The 26,280-nt window shown below is 39.6% G+C and overlaps 1 protein-coding gene across 1 annotated transcript in view; it reads right to left on the bottom strand.

Moving 5' to 3' along the window:
* Window positions 1-26,280, bottom strand: part of PCNX2 (pecanex 2) — a 58,452-nt gene that overhangs the window by 22,136 nt on the left and 10,036 nt on the right. Inside the window, exons 7-18 of the mRNA XM_053459972.1 lie at window positions 25,923-26,065; window positions 25,083-25,236; window positions 24,283-24,315; window positions 23,161-23,332; window positions 18,433-18,543; window positions 17,533-17,624; window positions 14,185-14,294; window positions 12,511-12,610; window positions 5,667-5,759; window positions 4,876-5,026; window positions 2,504-2,645; window positions 903-1,080 (exon numbers count right to left, since the gene is read on the bottom strand). Of these exons, the coding sequence (XP_053315947.1) occupies window positions 903-1,080; window positions 2,504-2,645; window positions 4,876-5,026; window positions 5,667-5,759; window positions 12,511-12,610; window positions 14,185-14,294; window positions 17,533-17,624; window positions 18,433-18,543; window positions 23,161-23,332; window positions 24,283-24,315; window positions 25,083-25,236; window positions 25,923-26,065 (1,479 nt within the window). The remainder of the gene's footprint in view (window positions 1-902; window positions 1,081-2,503; window positions 2,646-4,875; window positions 5,027-5,666; window positions 5,760-12,510; window positions 12,611-14,184; window positions 14,295-17,532; window positions 17,625-18,432; window positions 18,544-23,160; window positions 23,333-24,282; window positions 24,316-25,082; window positions 25,237-25,922; window positions 26,066-26,280) is intronic.

Below are 26,280 nucleotides of genomic sequence, written 5' to 3'. Positions count from 1 at the left end.
GTTGTGACATCCATGAAGAAATAGCAGACAAGTAATTGGTTACACGAGACATGAGAGATGGAGAGAGAGATCAGGAGAAGACAGGTAGATTTGGGTATCATGTGCATATAGATGATACTGGAGGCCAAATGAGTTGATTAGTTTGCCAAGAGATGGAGTATAAAGAGAGAACAGCAGAGGGCAAAGGACTGAACCTTGGGGGACATGAACCGAAAGTGGAAGGGGTGATGATGTCTTGCCAGAGAAGGAACGCTTACACAGATATGAGGAGATCCAGGAGAGAGCTGTATCTTGAATGCCTACAACTGCATGGGTAGACTCGTCATTTTGAGGAAAGGCTATTTGTCATAGTAGGTACCCTGATTCCTATAGATCAGGATCTCCTGGTAAGGCTGCGCCTGAGCTTTCCTTCCTCATTGTGTCAATTTAGTTGCTACCAACTCCTTCCAGGCTATTTTCCTTTTGCTCTTTTACTCAGACAGCCCTTACACACACTGTATCTATAACATCTCATTTGTTAAAAGGCTTGCAAACCACCAAGTCTCCTTTCACACATATCTCACATGCATTTTTTAGGAAATGTTAAAATGTTTATTTTGTTTCTGGAAATGTTTTGTTACATTTGTTGACTTAATTAAATATGAACTTAATCCCTACTTCCATTTATAACCCTATACTCATTCTCTACTTATCAGATCTAAAAACGCTGCTTGCAGAAGGTGTTCTCAGACACCAAGAAACCTTTTCTCCATGTATGTGCCTAGTGTGTCTAATGGGCTATCTTCCACTGCTTCATACACAGTTCCTACCAAATGTTTGGAGTTTTACAAAACCACATCTACAACCCCAAAGCAATGCTACAAAATACAGCAAGTGCTACTGTTAAGAAACAGTAAACTTACCTTGGCAAACAGTATGGACATGATAAAAAGATCCATTAGAAAACTCTCCGAAATACCGCGGTAATCAAATTGGAAAAAAAGGATTGTGAATCCTAAAGTTATAAACTGATGGCATGGGTTACAAAAGGACAATCTCATCAGCTTTATACCAGCTATTGATATGAAAAGGGCATCACATCTGTAGAAAACATGAATACACAGACATAAAATGATGCTCCTTACAAATGCAGTGAGAAATCTTGGAATGCATTTTTTTTCTTTTAAATGTAAGAATCAATTTTAATTTGTTTTCTAGTTGGCAGGTATGCATAAATGGATTTTATATGAAAGAACGGGAATATGGGATTAACATGGCAAAATCCTTCCGACTGAACGGTGATCATTACATCTTTAATACCTAAGTGGACATTTTTGGTGTGAATAACCCCAGGTTAGAGGTGGCAGGCTTGCATGCATGTTTCTTGCCCAATGTCAATTCATGCATGTGAGGAGTTTTGTGTTCATATGTGATAGAATAATCATAATCTGGTTCATCCACAAAGCTCATGCACAGTCTTCCTTGCACATGTATAATCATGTAGCAGGAGGATTTTCACTGAAAGTTTCAGTTTGCTATCAGCAAATTGTCTTGAGTTTCTGCAGAATGGTGTAGGTTCCCCTTTATGAAAAACACGAGATTATTCATTGGTAAAATGGAAGGACTGCATGTCTCAGTCTGGAGGTCATCTTTGATGGATCACAGTAACAATTATTTAGCAAATTTAATAAAATCAATCCCACACACACAACAATAAAGTCTTAAAGATACACATTACTGGAAACAAAGCAAGGAATTAAAAAATATATCACCTTGTGTGTACAGAGTCCTCATAAACAATGTTTTGAACTGAAATGTATTCTTAGACTGATCATGAGTATTATCCATGAGGCCTTGGCTGGTCTGCAAAACACATCAATCAATTTGCTGCTGAACATAATAAAGGAAGCATGTGGCATGACGGGGGTTTTCTCTTAATCCAAAAGAGGTCTGAAAACCAATGGGCCACTGTTCCCAGTCGAATAAGCAAAAACAAGCAGAAGACCCCCAAAGGATGCATGTACAGCCAGCAGGTGTAAATGAAAACGATCAGCAAAAAAGTTATTAGACAATGCTATCATGCAACCTATTTCAAAAATATATCTACTACATTAGCATTTATTCAGTTAATGTATAATTAACTATAATCATCACGTTGTCAACTGGCTAGTTAATGGTGGAAGTGCTAATAATACTTAACCTAACTGCCAACTATTTAATGCTTTCTTGTGTGTGTTCAAATAAATGCTCATGATATTTTTGTATAATTTATGTAAGATGTTTAGCCTTTCATAATGCAAAAGATAATGTTTTTTGCAGCAGTATCCATTTCAAATACAATGCTTATGAGATGCTCAATATTATTTTAAAAAAAAAAGCAGTCAGAACATTCTAGGATAGTCAATTCTTTATCTGACTAAAGTGAAGATGAAATAATAGTTCTCAATCGTTTCATAAATATATAGATTTATATATATTCTCATTAACATTATGCATTTTAGTAAGTGAATATATAGTAACTTACTGCACTCCAAGTCGTGGCTTTTTGCTGACTGAAAAGGCATCAGTTGTCACAGCATTAAAAATAATTGATGGATACAAGATGTATTTTTCCACATAAAGAAGCCATATATTCTTTTTTTCATACCATGTTACATGTGCAGCATCTAAAAGAAAAAAATCCAAGGGGCCAGTTTCATAAAAGTACCCTGTAATGCTATAAATATGATAAATATATAACAATTTAAAAGGAGAGAGGATACATTAATAAATAAAAATAATTAACCCCTTAACATCCATTGATGGGTCAGGCACGTCATGAAAAAACAGTCACTTGACAACTTATGACATGCCTGACACGTCATTGCATTAAACAAGCTAAGAAAGGTCACAACCGCCACTGCAAAGGATTTTGGCACTCACAAGATGGCAGCGCATCCTGTAAAAAAAATAAAGTTGGAAAAGTTCACCAGAGGGTCTCCAAACCCTCTAGAGAACTCTGACTCCACTTGCAGGTTGAATACAGGTACTGCATCCAACCATGCAAGTCAATGGAGCCCAGCTTTCTAATCACTACATGAGCAGTAAAATATTTTTTACTACAATAGGGAGAAAAAAAGCTTAAAAACTAAAATAAAAATGGTAACATTTAAAAATTATTATGCATGAGAGGAACCATCCAGTTCCAGCAAAATGTAAAAAAGTCCAAAAAAAATAAAAAATATAAAGTTTATTATTACGAGCAAGTGCTAAAATTAGCGCTGTATCTTTCCAAAAACCTTGACATGGAAAGCGTTAAAGTAAAAGCATTTGAAATACCGAAATGAATGGTTTGATGGGGTAAATTGGAGTGGCCAGGCTCAAAGATGGCCCTATTAAGACATGGGGGCAGCAGGACCAGATGTAAAAGTTCCAGGTTAAAAAATGTTTTACCTCCCAAACAACCTGACAAACCTATGCATGGGGGAGATGTTGCTGAACACATATTGGGGTCTTGTTTGAAAGTGACGTATACCAGAAGCTGTAAATCCATACCTGAAGCACCATTTTGGTGATAAAAAATAACACAAAATAAATTACTACCACCAAGTTTGACAAAGGGTGCTAGTAGAATTACTGCATGGAAAGGGTTAAAATACCAGCATTTGAAATACCTTGAGGTGTCTAGTTTTCAAAAATATATGGTTTGATGGGGTAAATTGCATTGGCCAGCTTCAAAGATACCCAAAATAGCAAATGTGGCAGAATGACCAGTTTTGGAAAAAAATGGTTTTAAAATAGCAAAACGCTACTTGTGCTTATTGCCCAATAAGGCAAAAACATAAAAACATTGGGTATTTTTAAACTCAGGACAAATAGTAGAATCTAGTTAGCAAGTTTTTTCATTAGATTTTTTTGCATTATTTGCCGGCTCGTAGTGATGAAGGAGCAGTAAAGTGATGTCTGAAGTGACAGACCTCAGGCTCCCTTATGTTGAGCCGACTAGAGGGAGATTGTGATGCTAGTCTGCAGCTGCACCTGAGGTGAGCACGGATCACGCCTCACTCTTCCTCTGCTCCTGTAAGGCGGGACAAAGGAAGGGATAAGCGGGACAGAGACCCAAAATCGGGACAGTTGGGGGGCATGCAGTTGCTGCAGGCTTTTGTCCTGCATTTAAGAAGGCCTTGTCGGTCGTGTGGCCACGAGGGCGTTTAGTTTAGATTTAGGGAGGCCTGTATTGCACCGTGTGTTCTGACACCTTTCTAGCAGAACCAGCATTAACCTTTTCAGCAATTTGTGCTACAGTAGCTTGTCTGTTGGATTTAACCACACAGGCCAGCCTTCACCCCCCAGGTGCATCAATAAACCTTGGCCGCCCATGACCCCGTCACCAGTTCACCGCTTTTCCTTCCTTGGGCCACTTTTGATAGGTACTGACCTCTGGAGACTGGGAACACCCCACAAATTGAAAGGTTTGGAGATGCTCTGACCCAGTCGTCTAGCCATCACAATTTGTCAAAGTATCTCAGATCCTTATGCTGGCCCATTTTTCCTGGTTCTAACACATCAACTTTGAGGACAAAATGTTAATTTGCTACCTAATACAGGTGCCATGATAACAAGAATATCAGCGTTATTCACTTCACTTGTCAGTGGTCATAATGTTATGGCTTTTTTCCTAAGATTTTTACTCCACTTAAGGTTAACTTATTTAAATGCATTTACTTCCTTTGCGTGACTGCAGTGTGTTAATTAAAACCATACTATATAAAGCACCCCAAGGTAGTCGAACCTTTACTTGTGATTATATGTGACCATAATGTGATTTACCTTCTATTTTTTATTTACACAGGATGCCCCTATAGCAGATAACCAAACTCTTGTATATTCTTATTTCAAGCTGTGAGTAATACTAACCAAAAATGTCTCTGTGTCTGTTTTCTTTGCTCTGAAGAACTGGATGTGACACCAGCAGCCAGGGGTGATGCTTTCTCAGCTGAGGAAGAACGTAATGTGCTACAAATCCTACAGTCAGTGCGAGGCAAGATAACACAAAACTGAGAAATGGCTGTAGGGAGAAGAAATGCACATAATTACAGACAGATGGGAAGTAGGAACAAACCTTAGCTACTAAATCTTTTTATAGAGTTACAATGCCTTCAAATTGCTGGTACTAGCCAAATGAAGCTTATTAGAAAATGTGTACAGCCACTAATTGCATATATTTAACAAGGGAAAACTACATATTTTCTCTTACCACAACGTTGTCACAACTATTTTTATTTGTGAATCCACACCTCTCCCTCACCTTCAAATGTCTCTCTGTCTTTTGTCTAGACGGAAACATTCTCATTGTATATCTTTACAAAAGAAAGAGCTCGGAGTTCACTGTACTGACAGTTTCCATTAGTTAGTAAAAAACAAGATGGTGCGATATCAATCTTAGAGCAGGGCTGGCATAGGAGCAGAGAGTGAATGCTTTCTGGGCTGCATTGATTTGGGAATTTTGGGAACAGTGCCAGGAATAATATTTTTCTCTCTTTTGGTAGTATTTTACTTGGATGTGTATCAAACTATAGCTAATAAGTGTTTTCCTAACCAACTATTATATTGATTGTAGACATTTTAAATCTTGGATTCATATTTTATGCAAAAAACATTCAAATTCCTTTTGCAGAGACAGACACATTTACTATTTAAATACTCACCCTGAGTGACAAAAATACAGTGCTAGTACTGACTGCAAATGATAAAATAGCAACCACAGTACAGACAAACACATCTGACTTCAGAATTTCTTTCTGTAAACGTCATAAGATAAAGACAATATTTAGAATACAACTTACTGATTATTCTGTACTATGATACACACTAATCACTTATACATTATATGTATTTTTTTAAAAAATATACTGTACTAAACCAGATTACTGTCATGATTTAGGTGTAAAATATTAGACCTATTCTTCAAAAGTATCCTAATGTGTAAACAAATTGAACAAACAATTTACCTACACAGCACCACAATCCGTGGAGGTTATTTCATCAGGGTCCAATGATATATGTATAAATATGTATGAATGTTGCTAATGTGCAAGTGTGAAGGGATTTCTTGCTCTAGGAAAGCACAATAAAACGTAATGATAAACTTTAAAATAATTTGACCATCACACTTTGTAGAAGTAGGATAATTTTAAATGGCAAACATCAATGGCATTATTCTTAAAACACATAAACGGGCTATTACCGTATTTGATCGATTGTTAGACAAGGTTTTTTTCAATATAGGGCTGCAACTAACGATTATTTTCATAATTGATTAGTTGGCAGATTATTTTTTTTCGACTAATCGATTAATCCGATAAAAAATTAAATTCAAATGTTTAGTTTATTTAAAATAATGAGGTTAAAAACAAACAGCAGAATAAAAAACTTTGAGAAAAATGCATTTCTTGTTTTTATTTTGCCAACCTGCCTCCCAAGTTATGCACGTATACAACAAAAGTAGGGGTGCATGTGTATATAAGGAAAATATATATAATAGTATAGTCAGTAGCGTACCTAGCGGGGGGCGCCCGGTGCGGTCCGCACCGGGTGCCGCTCATCAGGGGGGTGCCAACTTGCCGGCACCCGGCACCCCTTCAGAGACGGACAGTAAGCCGGTTCAAGGATCTCCCTTGAACCCGGCTTAAAATCACTCAAGGGAGCCGGAGGTCTGTTAAAGACCTCCGATACCGCTCCCTTGCGATCCGCGCGGCAACAGCTGTTGTGCGCCGGGGTTTGTTGTCAGATCCCGGCGCACAACACTGAAGCCGCGCCCACCGCTGTCCGTGCCCTCTGATCCCCGTGCCCTCGGAAGAAGACAGAAGAACTGAAGAAGAAGAGGAAAAGGAGCTGTAAGGAGAATGTGTGTGGATTGGTATGTGTGTGGATTGGTGTATGTGTGTGGATTGGTATATGTGTGGATTGGTATGTGTGTGGATTGGTATATGTGTGGATTGGTATATGTGTGGATTGGTATGTGTGTGGATTGGTATGTGTGTGTGGATTGGTATGTGTGTGTGGATTGGTATGTGTGTGGATTGGTATATGTGTGGATTGGTATGTGTGTGGATTGGTATATGTGTGGATTGGTATGTGTGTGGATTGGTATATGTGTGGATTGGTATATGTGTGGATTGGTATGTGTGTGGATTGGTATGTGTGTGTGGATTGGTATGTGTGTGTGGATTGGTATGTGTGTGTGGATTGGTATGTGTGTGTGGATTGGTATGTGTGTGTGGATTGGTGTATGTGTGTGGATTGGTGTATGTGTGTGGATTGGTATGTGTGTGGATTGGTATGTGTGGATTGGTATGTGTGGATTGGTGTGTGTGGATTGGTGTGTGTGGATTAGTATATGTGTGTGGATTGGTATGTGTGTGGATTAGTATGTGTGTGGATTGGTATGCGTGTGGATTGGTATGCGTGGATTGGTAAGTGTGTGAGAGTGATGGGTGTTATGCTGTACCATTTCCAATGTATTTTTCATTATATAATTATGCTCTAAAGTACATCATAACTCCCATCACTCTATACTGTTCCATACAGTGGCAGAGCTGGGAGGCAGAGGCCTTGCACCCCCACCGCAGGACTCCTGAAAGGTAAGTGAACTTCAAAGAGGGAGAGGGTAGATAGTTAGGAGGGGTAGATAGGGAGAAGGGAGTGAGAAGGGGTAGATAGGGCAGAAGGGAGCGAGAGGGGGTAGATAGGGCAATCATACTCCTATCATTCCAAGTCTGCGAGTGCCTCCTGGAATCTGGGTATGCCTGGGCATGATAGGAATGTGATTGCTGTTAACAATTATATATATATATATATATATATATATATATATATATATATTGTTATTTAATTGTTTTGTCCTATTTTGGTGTGTTACTTACTTTAAATAAAAGTGTTAGATTTTTTTATGGTGTGTGTGGGGGGGGGTGCCACATACAGGATCCGCCCCGGGTGCCAAATACTCTAGGTACGCCCGAGTATAGTACTAGAAATTTGAAAGGTAATCCGCAGTGTTTATGCAGATTACCTTTCAAATTTCTCCTGAGGAAGCCCCCAAAAGGCGAAACACTTTGAGAAAAGAAGAAGAAAGAAAAAAACTCAGTAGTATTATATCACTGGAGAGAAGCTGATGAGGAGAGAAGCTGATGAGGACTGTGTTTCCTCTATCCTGGCTACAGACTTTTAAGTTGAATGCTCCGCTGACTTCTACTATCCTGTAAGTGCATTTCTTTCGCCTATACCACCTACATGAAGATACTGCACCATTTGGTCTTTTTACCGATTTATTTATAGATTTTAATGAAGCAATACAGAACTAATTTTACTCTGAAGAGCCTCTTACACCGGCACCGTTTGTGAGTGCATTCATATTCATACACATTCCTGATTTATATCGACAGTACTATACTATTATATATATTTATTTTTCTTTATATACACATCCACCCCTACTTTTGTTTGCTGTTAGCAATCACACTCCTATCATGCCAAGTCAGCCAGTACATGCTGAAACCTGGCTAGCTGCCCCCCTTGTGTATTGATGCTGCCAGCAGTATGGGGTCTGTACATCACTTACAGCCACCCTGTACAGCCACCCTGTACCATGCCCCTCACTTACACATCCATGCTATCACACACACACACACTCATTCATTAACCCCTTCAGTACCGGGACGTACCTGGTACTTCCTGGTTAACAGTCACCGGTAGACCGGGATGTACCAGGTACGTCTCCTCCAAAAAACGCCCCCACATCACCACAATCACGGTGATCGTGGGGGCGCTGCTGCTGCTGTCTGCCCAGGACTCCTGGGCAGACAGCACAGCCTGTCTAAGCCCGCCCCCAAGCCTACGATCACTCCCACGGAGTGATTTTGTAGGCAGAAACAGCGACTGCAGAAAGATCTGCAATCGCGGTTTCAGCTGCCACGGGCAGCTTCAGGGAAGGGGGGGGTGTTGAATGGGTCCCCACGCAAGTGTGGGGACCTGATCCAACACCCCCCTGCTGCCTGATCGCTCCATGAGAGCGTCAGTGCAGCGTTAACCCCTTCAATACCGCGATCGCGGCATTGAAGGGGTTAATTCCCGTTTTGTAGGGGCCTCTGCTGCTGGTGGTCTGCCTGGAAGCCCAGGCAGACCAGCAACAGCAAAAACGACCCCCCAGAAGTCCAGAGGCAGCTTCAGGGACAGGGAGACATGAGTGTGGAGACCAGACCCCCCCCACCCTTCCTCAGTTAACCCCTACCCTTCCTCAGTTAACCCCTACCCCCCCTCTTCCTCAATTAACCCCTTCAATGCTGCGATTGTGTATGACCCCCATCGCAGCATTGCAGGGGTTAATATTAGTCCCCACAAGCTTGTGGGGACTAAATATCAGTCAATGCTGTGCTTCAATGGAGCATCAGCATTGAAAGAGTTAAAAAAAATGTAAAAAAAATAATAATAATAATAATAAAAAAAATAAATTTAAAAAAATTAATAAAAAAAATAATAAAATAATAATAATAATAAAAAAAAAATAACAGCACTGACCTGAAAGTCCAGGGTGCTTCCAGGTCAAATGCTGGGCTGGGCTGATCAGATCGCTCCTGGCCGATAGGAGTGATCGGATCATTATGGCAGCCCACGGATGACCCTGCTCTACAAAGAGAGAGGGGTCATCTAGGGTAATTATGAAAAACACAAATTATTAATAAATGAAATAATCATAATTATTACCTGATCACTTGTCGGTGACATTTTAAGTCGCTGATTATTGATCGGTCTCCCTGATTGATGTCAGCGGCCTAAACCTGTCACTTACAAGTAATCCGATGAAAAAAAATATTTAAAAAAATGTAAATGCGCATGTTCCAGTTTTGCCCTCATAGCTTCCTCAAAAAATGCATGAACCATGCATGTGAGGTCTTGTTGGAATCAGGGGATCTTGGTGAACAAAATGTGGTGTTTTTTACCACTGTTGCACTTATGGTGTGCAAGAAATTCAGTGCAACATTGAAATGTATGCGTTAAAAATGCAATAAAATAATTTCCCTGTGAAGTTTGGCAGACATCAGTGAAGAAATGGCTAGCTGAAAACTGTCAAAACTACCCTAGTTGAACACCTTGACTTGTCTACTGTTCATAAATATATACTTTTATGGGGTAATTTACAGTGGGGGGCTTCCAAAATGTCCCAAATGGGATATGGGCCCAGGAAACCAATTTCTGAAAATTCCAAATGTGAAAACGAAAATGCGCATGTTCCAGTTTTGCCCTCATAGCTTCCTCAAAAATTGCATGAACCATGCAGGTGAGGCCTTGTTGGAACCGGGGGATGTTGGTGAACACAATTTAGTGTTTTTTTCTGCAGTTGCACATATTCTATACAAAATATAATATAAAATCTAAAGCAACATTGCAACATATGCAAAAAAAAAACAAAAAAATATAAAAATACCTCAAAATTTGGCAGCAATTGGCGATAAAATCCCTGTTTGAAAAGTGTCAAAATGACCCTAGTTGTACACCTTGACTTATCTACTGTTCATAAACATATAATTTTGGGGGGATAATCAGTATCTGTGACAACTATTGCAGTTATTAGACTACCATGCCAAGTTTGAAAAAAATTACATTTCAAAAACGTAATGCATGCCTTGCAATATTTTCCCCTATACTGGTCAAAATAGATGAAAATCCTGGCCATGTTGGGTGGTTTCCGAATCAGGACAACTTAATGCATATATTTGGGATAATTTTTTCCCATTGGTTCAATGTGTGTACAATTTGTATGTATACAAAACTGTAAAAAAATGCGTTTTTTTCATTTCCCCCCCACTTTTTCCAGTTTATTTCAAATAAAACAATGTACTACCCAGCTTAATATGGTTTCAAATGAAAGCCCTACTTGTCCTAAAAAAAACAATATATGATTTGTGTGGGTGCACCACTTGATAAGAGAAAAATTACAGTTGAAGAAAGACATGGCAAAAACACAAAAACGGCTCAGGTCCTTTAGCGACATGTTAGTATCAAAATCCCGGTCCTGAAGGGGTTAATATACTCATTTACAGATTCATTCCCTCAATCACGCATACTCATTCAAAACCCTCCCCCACCCCCTTACCTGCACTGCAGCTCTCTCGATGCCGCTCACACACTTCAGCAGGGGGCATGGCCTCCCTCTGCGTTCTCTTGTACTGCACAGAGGAAGCAGGACTGGAGCAGAGTCATGTGATGTCATGTACATTCACGTGACTCTGCTGGGTTCCGCTTCCTCTGTGCAGTACAAAAGACCCTCCCACAGGTAAGCAGCAGGGCCCTTGTGATCTCGGTTACCTTGGCTGCCGATCTCACCCGGGCCACACCTCGAGGTCCCGCACCGCACTGCAATTTTATCGATTAGTTGTTGCAGCCCTAGAAAAATACCCCTCGTCTTATATTCAAGGTTGTCTTATAATCAGACCTCAAATAGAAGTCTGACTACAACACATGACCTTCTGGTGCTCCACCATAGATACCTCGGCGGTAGTACCAGCCAGCAGCAGCGGAGGTTGTCTATACAACCTCTTCTGCTACCCGATACTTCCACCAGGGCTTCTATGACATAGCATAGCATCGGAAGTTTTTACTGTGTGTATCACGGAGACGTCCACTGGCTGCCCCCACTTGACACCAGGGAGTCTGGAGCACGTGGGACAAGCCTTGGGATGTATCAGTAAATTGGGGGGGGGGGGCATATAGGGGTATAAGGCATATCAGGGGGCAGTTTGGCAAATAGAGGTGAATAAGGCATATCTGGGGGCAGAGTGGTGAATAGGGGGGTATAAAGCATATCTGGGAGGCAGTGTGGCAAATAGAGGGGTATAAGGCATATCATGGTGGCCAGAGTGGCATTTAGGGGGTATAAGGCATATCAGGGTGGCCAGAATGGCATATAGGGGGTATTGGGCATAACTGGAAGTCAGGTTGGAAAATAAAAGGGAATAAAAACACAAAAATGCATTTTTCTCATAGTTTTTATTAGATATGAAAAAAATAGTATATATGTGAATTAATATTTACTAATAAAACTTTTTTCTTATAGGGTAGTCTCATGTTCAGGCTTTTTCTTTTTTTTCTAAATTAAATATTCAAATTTATAATCTTATAATCAGGGTCGTCTTAAAATCAAGAAACTACGGTATATTTCTGCATGCTCCATCTAGTCCATAATGTACATGTAGGAGGTTACTGAAACCTTTGCAACTATGGAAGTTAGGTCAAGCAGATTTGTATCATATGAAGTAGTGACCCTGGTTTGTAAACATTTTGAGGCTTTAGTGTGGGGAAAAAAATAATATAGCTAATAGTGACCATGAATAGTTATAATGATAATAAAAGGCACAGCCATGCTTATCCAGACATGTTCCGCATAGAAAACATATTGTTCTCAGTTGCTTCTACTCACAAATCTCAACTATATGACTTCAAAGCAACAGATTAGCTGGCAAAAAATAAAATTTGCAGAGGAGATGAGATACTTACTACTGAACTCTCAATATTTGCTTGGTATAGATCATCTTCCTCTTTCAAACTTTTCTGAGGTCTATTAAAAAGTTGTGGAAACTTAGTTTTTATAAGTGATCTGTAAAATAAATATTTATATTTAGTCAACATATATATTCTTGGGGACTAGAAACAACAGTGTTTGGGGCAATACCTAAATCAAACAATGCTTTAAAATGATGGTAAAAGTGCCTTTTAATGCATGTTTCAAGTAATGAATGCCATGTCTTGTATAATACTAATTGTATGAGAGCTTCTCGTTATCTTGGCACCCACATCATACACATGCACAGACACATGTACACCGATCACGCATAACATTATGACCACCTGCTTAATATTGTGTAGGTCTCCCTTTTGCCGCCAAAACAGCCCAGACCCATCGAGGCATGGACTCCACTAGACCTCTTAAGGTCTGCACCAAGATACTAGCAGCAGATCCTCTAAGTCCTGTAAGTTGCGAGGTGGAGCCTCCATTAATCAGACTTGTTTGTCCAGCACATCCCACAGATGGCCAAGTCAACACCTTGAACTCATTGCTGTGTTCCTCAATCCATTCCTGAACAATTTTTGCTTTGCGATAGAACGCATTATCCGGCTGAAAGAGGCCAATGCCATCAGGAAATAACGTGTCCATGAAAGGGTGTACATGGTCTGCAGCAATTCTTGGGTAGGTGGTAAAGCATCACACTGCCTCCGCCGTCTTACCTTCTTCCCATAGTGCAGCCTGGTGCCATGTGTTTTCCAAGTAAGCAACGCATATGCACCAGGCCATCCATGTGATGCAAAAGAAAATGTGATTCACCAGACCAGGCTAGCTTCTTCCATTTCTCCGTGGTCCAGTTCTCATGCACCCTGACTGGTCTGCGACTCGACCGCCACATACTTCTTCAGCAATTTGAGCTACAGTAGCTCATCTTTTGGATTTGTCCACATGACCAGCCTTTGCCCCCACGTGCATCAGTGAGCCTTGGCCACCGATGACCCTGACGCCAGTTCATTGCTTTTCCTTTCTTGGATCACTGACCACTGCAGACCGGGAACACTCCACAAGAGCTGCAGTTTTGGAGATGGTGTGACCCAGTTGTCTAGCCATAAAAACTTTGCCTTTGTCAAAGTAGCTCAGATCATTACGCTTGCGCATTTTTCCTGCTTCTAACACATCAACTATAAGGAAGACATTTTCACTTTCTGCCTAATATATCCCACACACTGACAGGTGCCACGATAACAAGATTATCAGTGTTATTCATATCATCTGTCAGTAGTCATAATGTTATGGCTGATCGATGTACACCCATTTAACAGATTATTTTTCCTACAGACATCTAGCTGTATTGGTGCATTTCTGTATTTCTTGACATTCGTGAGCTGCTGACTCATCGTTTTGAATGAGTGCTGTCTGGACTTTACCATAAGGAAGCATTGTCCACATTGTCACTCTCCCTCCTTGTGTGCATCATAGTAATGCTGATTGTCAGGAGAGAAGCCAGATAAATAGCTTCCCTTGGGAGCCAAAAACCCCAGAGAGACCAGTTAACCCAGGATTTTGTGGTCAACTAGAAGCCAAATACCCCAAGTATTTATACATATACCATTTAAATGAATGCCTTTTAAATGTGCATATACACAAATTAAAACCATTACACCTACATTATAACAGAGGGATCACTTCCTTGTCGACTCAGGTGATAAGAAAGTGCAGCTAAAAGACCACAGAAAGCTGAAAAAAGGGCAGGAATGTGTTGATTATCCCAGGGTTCCTATGGATAAAACAACAATGTTTTATTTTTTCTAAAAACATTCAGTAATTTATTCTGTATTATTAAGATTAATTCAGAGTAAGGATGCCATTATTCTTTTTTTATAGAGATTTCAATTTAGCAAAGATAAACTGACACTCAAAATTAAGTAATCTAGCTGGCCAATGACCATTTACTTAGAAATCAATCAATTTACTTTGCATCAATCTGCTTAATCCAAAACGGACACAATATTTCAACAAAATAGTAATAGTATTTCTATGTGCACAAACAATAGTGCAGCACACAATACATCATAATCCTTGTATGCCTGTCAGCCAGATCCAAGGTGTGGTGTTAAACACGTTTGGTGCGCCAGAACAGTCCCGGGCTGCCTTTCTCTTTTCTCTCCTCCGTATTATATATTTTGAGATCCATTGGTCTTTCCTGATCATTTTCATTGTGCAAGCTATTAACATTTTTAATGTCTCTGTTTTGCCCGCATAGAAGTTCTCCACAAATTGGACCATTTTGATGAATTGATCCCTCAGAGTAAAGAAGGTGATATGGCAGCAGCAGCAGTAGTAGCAGGGGACTGGGAAGTGGGACACGTGAGTGGCCCTACTGCCACTGTTGCTGGGAATTCCCATTTCCAACTCCTGTATCTCTCCTTCCCTTAACATGTCCTGTTTGTGCTGCATCTCACACACCCTGCAGGAAAGCATGTCCCTTCAAGTTTTAAAATTATTTTTATTTTTAAGGGCCAACTTGCCCTTAACCCTTGGGTCACAGAGAGTGGCCAGCATGTACTCTGGGGTGTCCATGATGGCTCTCATGTGACCTGTCAACTCCTCTATCAGCGCACTGATTAGAGGTTCAACTTCCACGTGTAACCTGGCACCCATTAAGACCTTATTTTGTTCCGGGAAGCCATGCGCTTTTTTAAAATTCTCGGTCACATCCCTGAATGGCTTCAGGACCGCCACCACCTGCCTGTCACGGTTCTCTGCTGATTTCAAATGAAAAGCCTTTCCTCCCTGTGTAAGGCTGACGAGCAGTCTTGCATTCTCGAACATGTTCCTTCAGTTCCGGGCAAAAATCAGTTAATATGGTCTATATCTCAGCAGTTTTGGTGGCCTAATTTATGGTCTCACTTAACTGCATACGTAGCTGCCTGATCCATGTGTGAACAAAATAAGTCTCCTCATCGCCTTCCAGTGGACCTGCTCCAACCTATTCCCAGTGGAGAAAGACCATGGACCAATCTTTCCCAGGGCAATACAGTCATACTCATGATTGTTACCGGTTTTTCTAAATGCATTCCGCTTAAAAAATTACCTACCTCTAAGGAGCTTGCATCTACTTTTGCTCTGGAGGTCTTTCGTGGGTTGCATGGGTTGCCCCTGTTATTGCCTTGTACCCAGGAAGTTTCCAAATTTTGGCAAGTCTTTTGCACACAGATGGGAATTCAGCTCTGCTTCACCTCGCATACCACCCACAGTCTGATGGGGCAGTGGAACAGGCAAATCAGGCCCTGGAACAATTTTTACGTTGTTATGCCGCAGACCAGAATAACTGGTCTGACACGTTACCGTGGGTGAAGTTTGCCCCAATAGTGCCATCAACGCCTCCTCCTGGTTATGCCCCTTCCTAGCAAACTAGGGGTTGTAACCCTACTTTTTGCTCAATATGTTTGCACCACAAGGGACACCGGCATTGGAGGAACATCTTCGGGAACTCCGCTCCACGTGGGTACAGGTCCAGAATGCCTTGCAGCATTCTCAGGGTACAAGCTCCAGGCCAATTGCAAACGCACCCTCCTACCAGGTCGAGGAGAGGGTTTGGTTGTCTTCTCGTAATTATCGTCTCCATTTTCCATCACAAAAGCTGGCAGCCCGATTCATTGGTCTGCTCTGTATCAACAGCAGGGTCAATACGCTCGCATATGCGTTAGTTCTCCCTTCCAGCTTCCACTTGTACCTTCTCAAGCCCTTGATATGCAACCATTTTACCACCTCCGTTCTACGTCCTAGCCCGGTTTCCGGTTAACAACCATGAAGAGTACTTATAAAAAGGTGTTATTATATTTTAACTGTTGTGTCTGTGTGGTTCCTGGTTCCTTACATTACACAAGGGCCTTTTCTCAATCTTCACAAGATTGTATGCCCCCTCAAATCAAGACCCTAGCTCCCTTGAGGCGGTCAAATAGTTCTGTACTCAGAAAGGCTTCTCATTTGAAATCAGCAGAGAACTGTGACGCTGCCCCATTAATTCCCATTCCCCTTTGCTCAATGGGCTGGATACCCCAATGTTCTGCACAGCGGACCTTAGTGAAGAGACCGCTGCTGCTCTAGGATCCACTCCATCCTGTCCAGGGTTGAGTTCCATTGTGTGACAACATCTTCATGCAGATGGTGGGGTAGGCCTGCTCCTCCTTAAGCTGCAGGCTTGCCTTCATGCTACGATTAATCTTTCAGCACCTTTCAATCTGTTTCAAGAGCCTGAACTGCCCATCAGTTCAACAGCTAAAACATTTACACAAGCACAGTCAAATGCCTAATTTTGTCACTAAAATTTATCAATGAATATAATAAATTACTAGAGGTTTTGCTTAAATTCATTTTTAAATTGAAAAAAAAACACCAAAATTCTAAAATAAACAGAAAAATAATGCCTCTTGCAGTCCTTTTATATTAATAAGGAGCTAACATATATACACACTACAGCTTCTCCAATCCACCCCAGTAAATTTTCTGCACTACACTATTGAATTGACTTGCAGTAGATGAGTGTGGTTCTTCTTCTTGTAAAGTGTCAGAGTGAAGAAAGTAAAGAAAAAACCCTCATGTTATTGGGCCAGTCAATCCACAGCCATAACCATGGCTACTTCTACCTACCAATCATTTATATGTACCTTACTACACACAGCCCCTTCCCACTTTACCTCATGAAGGAGCGTCAAAATGGGTTGTAATTGTGTTAAACAATTATGAATTATGAATCTTACTGGATTTTGCCATTTTTTTGTGTGTGTTGTTGGAGATCCTCCTCGTTATTGCAGATTTGTACGAACGCACGTTCATTTTTTAAAAAAACTTTGTACAAATCCAAATACACAAGTCTGCTTTGTATTAATTTTTAATGCATTTGCATTTTAAACCATCTTTAAGAAAAATGACTAAATATTTAAAACTGTAAAAAATACAAATTACACAGTTATTTTCAACATTTGCTGCAAAACACTTAAGCACAGACTTACCATTAATGAATAGATACAGAATCCATAAAGCATGGCTACTGCAACAATACTTCGAAATAAACTATGCAGCGCTGGTGCAAACCCAACAGCGGCTAAAAAAAAAAAATATATTGTCATTTTTCTGTTTCTGTACATTACATAAGGCCAGAGCCAGTCCCAGATCAAATTATAACACTGGCAAGAATACCATTAGGGCCCACAAATATTTTTTTTTTCATTTTTAAGCAACGTGTTTTGTTTCATTCTCAATAATAAAATATCAAAGAGATATCAAATATCATATAGAACACATTTACAGAATATAGTATATCAAAATGTTTTATTTGTACAATAATATCAGCATAACATGTACATCGTGCTACACTAAATTACCTAAATGATTTATAAACCAACAAACCCAGTTCATTAATTTGGAAGTTCAGGATAAACATAAACACATGTTACACGTACATTCTGTGTCCCATATTACACATTGATTTTATATTGTGTAAGCTGTGGTTTTTGTTTTATTTACTTATTTTTAATTCTCATCAGTCTATTTATTCATTGTATTTTGCACAGCTCTGTTTCCTCTTTCTTGCTCTGTACACTGCTACCATGGCTCCTGAACGTGATGCCAAACCACTTTTGGTCACTGGAGGCAGTGCGCTTTGAAAGAGGAAAGAGAACACGCCTATGTGCATTCCGGATAGCGGGTTTCTTCTAGCGTTTTGCAGCAATAGATCATCGCAGCAATGCAGTTCAATGCCCCTTTTAGCTGCATGGGCGGTCAGACAATAACACTGACCCTGGATATAACAGCATAAATCTATTGGATCATTAGATCAAAGTATAATAATGAAACCACATATAAATTATACACGATTTCATGTATAAGAACACATTAGCAGTAATACTTACCAGAACCACCAAAGACCAGGGTATCGATTTGTTCCATTAAGTATATAAAGAATGTGTTAATTTGAGGAAAAAGCCCCAGCAGAGATAAAATTGGAAAACCGCTTACAAGCCCTGAAAATAAATATTAAATTATTATGTTTTTATGGTAGACATTTATATATTTACAAGCAATAAAGAAAACCTTAAAATAAACTTATTGACCATTAATATATTTATTTTCTTTAGAAACTGACAAATTTTATACAATCCATTTGGAAGATCATTTCTAAACAGAAATATATATTTGTTATATGGCTTTGTAAACGTACACACAAACGACCAGGTGAAAAAAGTCAACATAAAATTCTATTCAATTAGTGCAATTGGACAGGAGATTTTTCTGTTGTAATGATCTGCTTCTTCATGGACATAATACCCTCACTCAGCTGAAAAAAGCCCCACAGAGGGCATGGAAGAGAAATCTGCTCCTTTTTTGTAGGCAACTTTTGCTGACCCTGTTTTGCGTATCCCCTTGATGGGAGTATTCTTTCTGGATAGGAATATTCCTTCTGGAGGGGCTTGCATTTAAAGGAAAATATCTTAAAATATATTTTCCTGTGCTTGATTGCTCTGCTGTTGACTGTTGGTCATGGCCCTTAAGCATGAATCACAAGATACTTTTTTTTTAATTTTATTATTTGTGTGTTTTATTTCATTATTAAAAAGATGATACAGTTATGTACACAATCATATGCTGATTTGAAATAACTATTTTTTGGTAATAGAAGAGGGAGAGAAAGGAAAATGGTGAGGGCTGAAGACGGAAACGGGCATAGAGGGATTAGGAGCTGGCTCAATAGCCTTCTAATTAAATGTGGTAGGTCTAGCGACCTTATATCATTTTTAGTAGCTGGGGAATCTTTCTCAGGTGCGGTTGGTGGTGGGTGTGACTCTAAGCATGCCTATGGTGAATAAGAATAAACATGATTAAAGTCATCTGACATATAATCCAACAAGGATATGTGGTGGGTATGAGGTTGAGAGTGCCTGCGTTATCAGTGCTATGATATGCGGTGTACTCGTCCAGGGCTTTGACTTCTTTATGGGTTTTATTCCCATTAATTCTTGCAAGCTACTCTAAAGTTCCAGGAGAAAATTCCAAATTAATCGAGTACAATGGAAAGGATACACGTGGTGCAGCATGGAACACAGTGTTTAAGTGTCCAGTCTCTTTAGCAAACAGTTCTTACTCAGGTAAGTCAAATTGTGTGAGGCCTGGAAAAATTGATTACATAGCCACAAAACTTGCAGTAGTTAGTCTCCCTTGGTCCACTGGGCCTGCTCAGGTTAAAGGAACCTGGATATCCTTGCTTTTGAACAGAAACCAGGGTCTCCGGGTTAATTGCCTGAGCCCAGTGTGCTGCTTATGCAGCAGAAGAGCTTTATCTGGATTTTTTTGCCCCCGGGGGTGTCTCAAGGGGGCGGAGGCTCTTATTGTGGCAGAGTTGCCCGCACTGAAGGTCAGACCCATCTGTCATGATTAACTCATATAACGTAGTGGATGCATGGAAGGGTAACCCATCAGAGGTGGTTAGTTTCTTTGTTTAAGCATTCAATGAGTTAATCTGAGGTTAATTAAATGTGTTTATGAATGCCCTCTGTATCTGTTCTGGCAAGAGGTGTCATCTTCCCAAAGGACCCCTGTGGTGATTCATGGCCTAACAGATAAGGATCCTTAGTTATAGGAATTCCATTCCTATCTTAAGTTGAGGGGTTTCCATCACCTTTACCCCACCATAACTTATTGGCACATCAAAGATGGGAACCAATTCTTGGAAAAGGTGTCATATAATTGGACATGTGGTCAGAGGGGCGTTGGCTTGCAAAAGAGTGTGATTTAGGGACAATGCAGCGACCGAAAAGCATAACTCCATGATATACTCTGATCAGAACAACATCGTAAGAAACCATCTGGACTTAAGGAGTTCCCACAGGCCTGCTTATTGGAGAAACTCGTGAGTGAGGGTCCTGTGTTTAAGTCCCATTGTTTTTAAGAACTGTTTGCTGTTTTACTTTTATTTTGTATGTCTTGTTTTTGTAATTCTGGCACTGTGTCTTTTTGTTATTAAAATATTCATAATCCAAGTCTGTCTTTGGGCTCTAGTATCGATATCCACAAACCCTAAGAGAGGATAACACGTTACCGTATTGTTATTAAGTTCTACAGGATATATACCGTATTTGCTCGATTATAAGACGAGGTTTTTTTCAGAGCAAATGCTTTGAAAAATACCCCTCGTCTTCTAATCGGGGTCGTCTTCTAATCAGACCTCAAATAGAGGTCTGATTAGGAAACTAAGATCCAGATCCCCCGCACCGCTGCAGGGGACCTGGATTCTCCTGTCTCACCCCCCCCCATCGTACACACACTTACCGGTGCTTCCTGCTGTGTTGCCGGGGCAGCGGGTTGACGTCTACGCGATCCGCGTAGACAACGTCCGCTGCAGCCGGAAGGAGGTGTGGCTAGCAGCGGGGGTTGTCTGCGTCCGTCGCGTAGACCTTCCCCGACTGTCCGAGATCAGAGCTCCCCGCACCGGAGCCGCACCGGTGCGGGGAACTCTGATCTCTGACAGCCGGGGAAAGTATACGTGACGGACGCATACAAACCCCCGCTGCCAACTCCACCTCCTTCCGGCTGCAGCGGAATGCGACGTCAACCCGCTGCCCCGGCTGGAAGCACCGGTAAGAGAGGGCTGAGAGGGGTGAGAGGGGAGAGAGGGGTGAGAGGGGTGAGAGGGGAGAGAGGGGTGAGAGGGGTGAGAGGGGTGAGAGAGAGAGAGAGAGAGAGAGTGTGTGTGTGTGTGTGTTAGTTAAATGGGGGTATAGGGTGTGTGTGTGTGTTAAATGGGGGCATAGGGCATTTCTGGAGTGGCGTTAAAGGGGCATTTAATAGAGCACTCTGCCTCCTGAAATGCCTTATACCTCCCTATATGGCACTCTGCCCCATAATATGCCTTTTAACCCCCTAAATGCCAGAGTGGCATATAGGGGTATAAGGCATTTCTGGAGGCAGAGTGCTCTATACAATGCCTTTTAACTTCCTTAATGCCACTCTGCCTCCTGAAATGCCTTATACCTCCCTATATGCCACTCTGCCCCATAATATGCATTTTAACCCCCTAAATGCCAGAATGGGATATAGGGGTATAAGGCATTTCTGGAGGCAAAGTGGCACATAGGGGGTCAAAAGGCATACCATGGGGCACAGTGGCATATAGAGGGTTAAAAGGCATATCATGGGCCACAGTGCCATATTGGAGTGGCAAGCCTGGGGGCAGATGTGCGTAACTGGGGGACAGGTTGGAAAATACAAGAAATAAAAACAAAAAAAATATTTTTCTCAATCATAGCTTTTATTAAAAAAAATAGTTTACATGAATTAACATTTACTGGTAAAACTTTTTTCCTTTGGGGTCGTCTTATATTCAGGCTTTTTCTTTTTTTCCCTAAGTTAATATTCAGATTTTGGGGGGTCGTCTTATAATCAGGGTCGTCTTATAATCGAGCAAATACGGTATATATATATATGTTGTTTGCCCGGGGTGGGTTGATATATATATAGAGATAAATGTTCTAATTCGGATTTCTCACGAATCCGGTATCAAAATCGTGAGTGGTGGCAGACTACCTGGGGGTAGAGGCCTGCTGCTATTAACCCCTTCATGCCCATGCCCTCCACACAGTCACGGCTTGGCAAGTAGTCCTGACCGTGACACCATCAGTCATGCGGAACCCATGGCTGGCGGCGAAGAAAAAAAACTAAAGGTGACTACAGATAGCCCTAAGTGTAAGAGACTACCATGACCATTTTCAATCTTGGATTGCAGTTTTACAGGGTCATTTTTATAGGATTTAGGAAGGCCTTGGGAGATACCCCAGGAAAAGCATCCAGTCAATATGGCGGCCGACCAAAATTCTCCTATCTTCTTAAGCTTGCAAGTTACACATACTTAATGCTTACTGTTGGAAGCCTCCAGATCATCCGAAAAACCTACAGTGATTACGTCACAGGAGCAACAGTGTGTGTGTGTTGTAATTGTATGGTGTGAATGGCACAAATGTCATCTGACATCCTATATGCAAGACATATATTGTTAAAAAAGTTTTGATGTATATATTGATGCAAAATGTGGCTTTATTTATGTGGTTCTAATGTCAGCACAGGTTAGTACCTGACTAATGCTAAAGAAGTCCTCCTTATCCAATTAAATAATTTTCTCTATAGGCCCGTCATCAGTCAGACTGGGTGATTAAGCCATACAGCTTTTTATAACAAAACATTATGATAAAGAGTGGGGTTGTTTGTCATGTAGATTCAGCTAGGACAATACAGCTAGGTGACAGATAAATAGCTAACATGCAGTTGTGTGAAAACATATTATACACAATCTGTTTAAAAAAAACCAAAAGAATACTTAGGCAAACTTTTAATGAACTTTTAATGAATCTATTAAGAAAGGTAATTTAAGTTCCTTACTCTCTTCCATATACCACCCAGCATACTAATATTTACCTTGTAATATATGCAACAAACCCATTTACTAGTAACAAGTAACTGATTAGTATTAAGACGCCAACATCGCATTATTCTTTAATAAAATATATATATATATATATATTATATATATATATATATACACACATATTCAACAAAATACAATTAAATTAAATTACTGATAAAATACTTACCAATAACTTGATCTCTACTCACTTGAAATGATTCATGAGTAAATAACTTTATACCATACAATGTGATCTGCTCTAATTTGGAACTTTTACATCCAGCATCCAGAAGCAAAATAAGACTGCACAACATACAAAAGTATATTGGCCTACTGTATGTGATTATTTGGTTATATCCCTGAAACAAATAAGAATAATATTATACTACATGTAAAGACATTTGCCAAGTACATCAGAGTTTAACCCCTTAAGGACAATGGGCGGTCCCTAAACCCATTGAAAACAATGCATTTTGAGCACATACATGTACGGGCTTTGTCATTGAGGGGTTAAAAGTGCTTTGTACTATATTTGCAAACAAATTTATGTTTGGTATTGGAAATATCACCAAATGTAGAGAGATTCCTTGTTGAGTGGGTTAATTCACTATCCGAGTCATATGGGGGTGTGGGGGGGGTGAAGTGATAATAAAGTTATATTGCAATGAAATCAAAATACTGAAACATACTTTGATTCTACATAATATCCATAAAAAAAACACACATTTTAATGCACCGACTTTAGAAATCCTTAACCCCTTAAGGACTAGTGGTATTTTTTCCTTTTTTACACTTCAGGACTAAATGTTTTTTTTTTAGCACTTTTGCTATCATGTTTTCAAGCATAATTTTGCACTCTCAGTTTAACCGCACAAATATGTTGTTTTCTTTCTGAGGAGAAGTGGGGATAAATTAGTCCAAACAATCATTAGAAATGACAAAGTACCAAAAATAAAATTACATTTGTTATGATTTTATTAAAACACATTATATGCTATCATATATTTTTTCAGTCTAGTCTAGTCTATGGATCTACACTAAGAAATGTTCCTCTAACCCAACACCCTAACAGTAAAAAAAGAAAAAAGGGAAAAAATAACCCTTTAGAGTTAAAAAGGCAGCTGTATCTGTGAGGCAGAAAGAGGTAGCAATCGCTGCCAAAGGCAATGAAGAAAGAAAGAAAGAAAGAAAGAAAGAAAGAAAGGAGCTTGCTCTAGCAAGCTTACAATCTATCAAATAAAAAACATAAACAAAAGGCACTAATTACATTTTGCCCTATTGTGCATCATTTAAAAATACTGAAACTTACATGAACTGGAGAAGCAGGATCCGGCTGTACGCTCTGAGAATACAAAAGAGTAAGGAATAATATCATTTACACATGAAGTACATTATATTTAGTTGTGTGGCCAGATTTTCCCCTAAACCAAAGACCCACAAGCAAGTGTGGTATTATTCCTTACTTAAATTAGAATTTGTAGCTAGAAACTGAAATGTAAATTTATTGAATCTATTTTTTTATTATATTTTTTATATTTTTATTTATAATCTTTACATGTGAAAAAAAAAAGATGTAAATCCAAAAAGAATGCTTTAAGTTACTTAACAACATACACATTCATTTGTGTTGGATATAGGTTGAAATGTAAATGTATTTACAATAAAGTCACTTGTGTGTATCCAGGGTACTCACAACCTTTTGAAGTTAAACTTTTCAACTTCCTTGTTTATTGGTACCTATACGCTACATACAAACATATCTTAAGTAATCTGTTTAAAAGCCTCAGTCAGTGAAGTAAAAGCATTGGATGAGATATCTCCCTTAAAGTTGATTACGAAGGTCGCATCCCAGCTCTCTGAACGAAGAACACAACAGAAGACACACAGGACCCCCTTGCCATAGAAGGGCTGATGCTGCTTTCATGGGTCAGGTCTAGGATATTGACCCCTCAAAATACATAATTTCCTGCAAAATGCCCGTTGTTGCTTTTTTATTGGCCATATTAAACACAAAACATTAAGTATACAGTAACAAAGGAGGTAGACTCATTATTAGAGAATCATTATTTTGCATCAAGGAGAAGTTTTAATGGGAAAGCATTATCTTACCTTAAGAAGGGAAAACTGGCAACTAGCTATAACCACACAAAACTGGAATATCCAAAAGTCTTTAAAAATGCCTCGCATCAGTACCATAAATCCGAGAAATGAAACAAAGACTGCTAAAAATATACATATGATGTTGTCTTGAAAATCTTCAGTTCTGCGAATAAAATGGCAAACAATGACTTCAACAAATGCCAGCTACATTCTCTTTTATACAGTAATACACCATTGCTGGTCTGCAGTGTACAAATATAATTGTTTTGTGTCTGAACTGGTAGCAAAAACTGTGTCTGTAGTCAAGAGTAGTTGGACTTTTAACTGTAACTTTTAAAAATAAAGCTAAAATCCCCAAAGCTAGATTTATTTAATACCCAGTCATTGTCTCAGTGACAATAGAGATACTTGTGCTATTTTTTTTTAAATAACATGCAATATCAAAATAATATGATCTATGGAGTGTATTTGTATAGTGCTTGAATAACTTCTTCTGTGGAAATATGATTTGCTGTATCTTTAATATATATTTAAAAGCCATGTTATTAGGATCTCCCCATTACTGGTACATTGTAAGGGTGAAAGGAGACATTTAGAGAAAGATCTTATGTTCCCTGAGTATAACCTAAATATCGCGAAATGCAGTACATAAGCTTTCAGGACCTCTGATGACAATGAGCTCTCCGTGGTCCTGAAAGTTTTACGCAGTTTACATATTTTTCTAAGTTGGCCCAACAAAACGTGTCAACTTTGAATAAATGCTCCATGCCAATACAGCCATTTTCAATTTCCTTTTCAGAAAGCCAACATTTTGGTGTACTGAAAAACCTAAAAGTGAAAAATACGTACCTGTCCAGCAATGCTAACAAAGTCAGTCGATCATACCAACTTTTCATCCATTTTTCTGGAAAAATGCAGAATTTATAAAATACTTTTGATGGAAAGTGTGACGACTCAGTATACGATACATTTCTTTTTGGGTTTCTTAAAAGCTGAAAGATATTGGAAATGCACTGATTAAAACATGCCTGTGCTATTTTTTAAATGAACATACAAAATTAAAATAATATGATCCATGGAGTGTATTCATATTGAGCTTGGAAAATCTCTTCTCTGTAAATTTGATGTGCTGTATCTGATGACAATCCAATTAGCCACTTTTTAAATCTTTGGCTAAATATAGAATATATACAAACAGAAAAACTCT

Source organism: Spea bombifrons, chromosome 3 (genome assembly GCF_027358695.1).
Source record: "Spea bombifrons isolate aSpeBom1 chromosome 3, aSpeBom1.2.pri, whole genome shotgun sequence".
NCBI classification, from domain to species: Eukaryota; Metazoa; Chordata; class Amphibia; order Anura; family Pelobatidae; genus Spea; species Spea bombifrons.
Note: the sequence above shows the minus strand (reverse complement) of the source record. Positions and strands in the feature narration are given on the sequence as shown.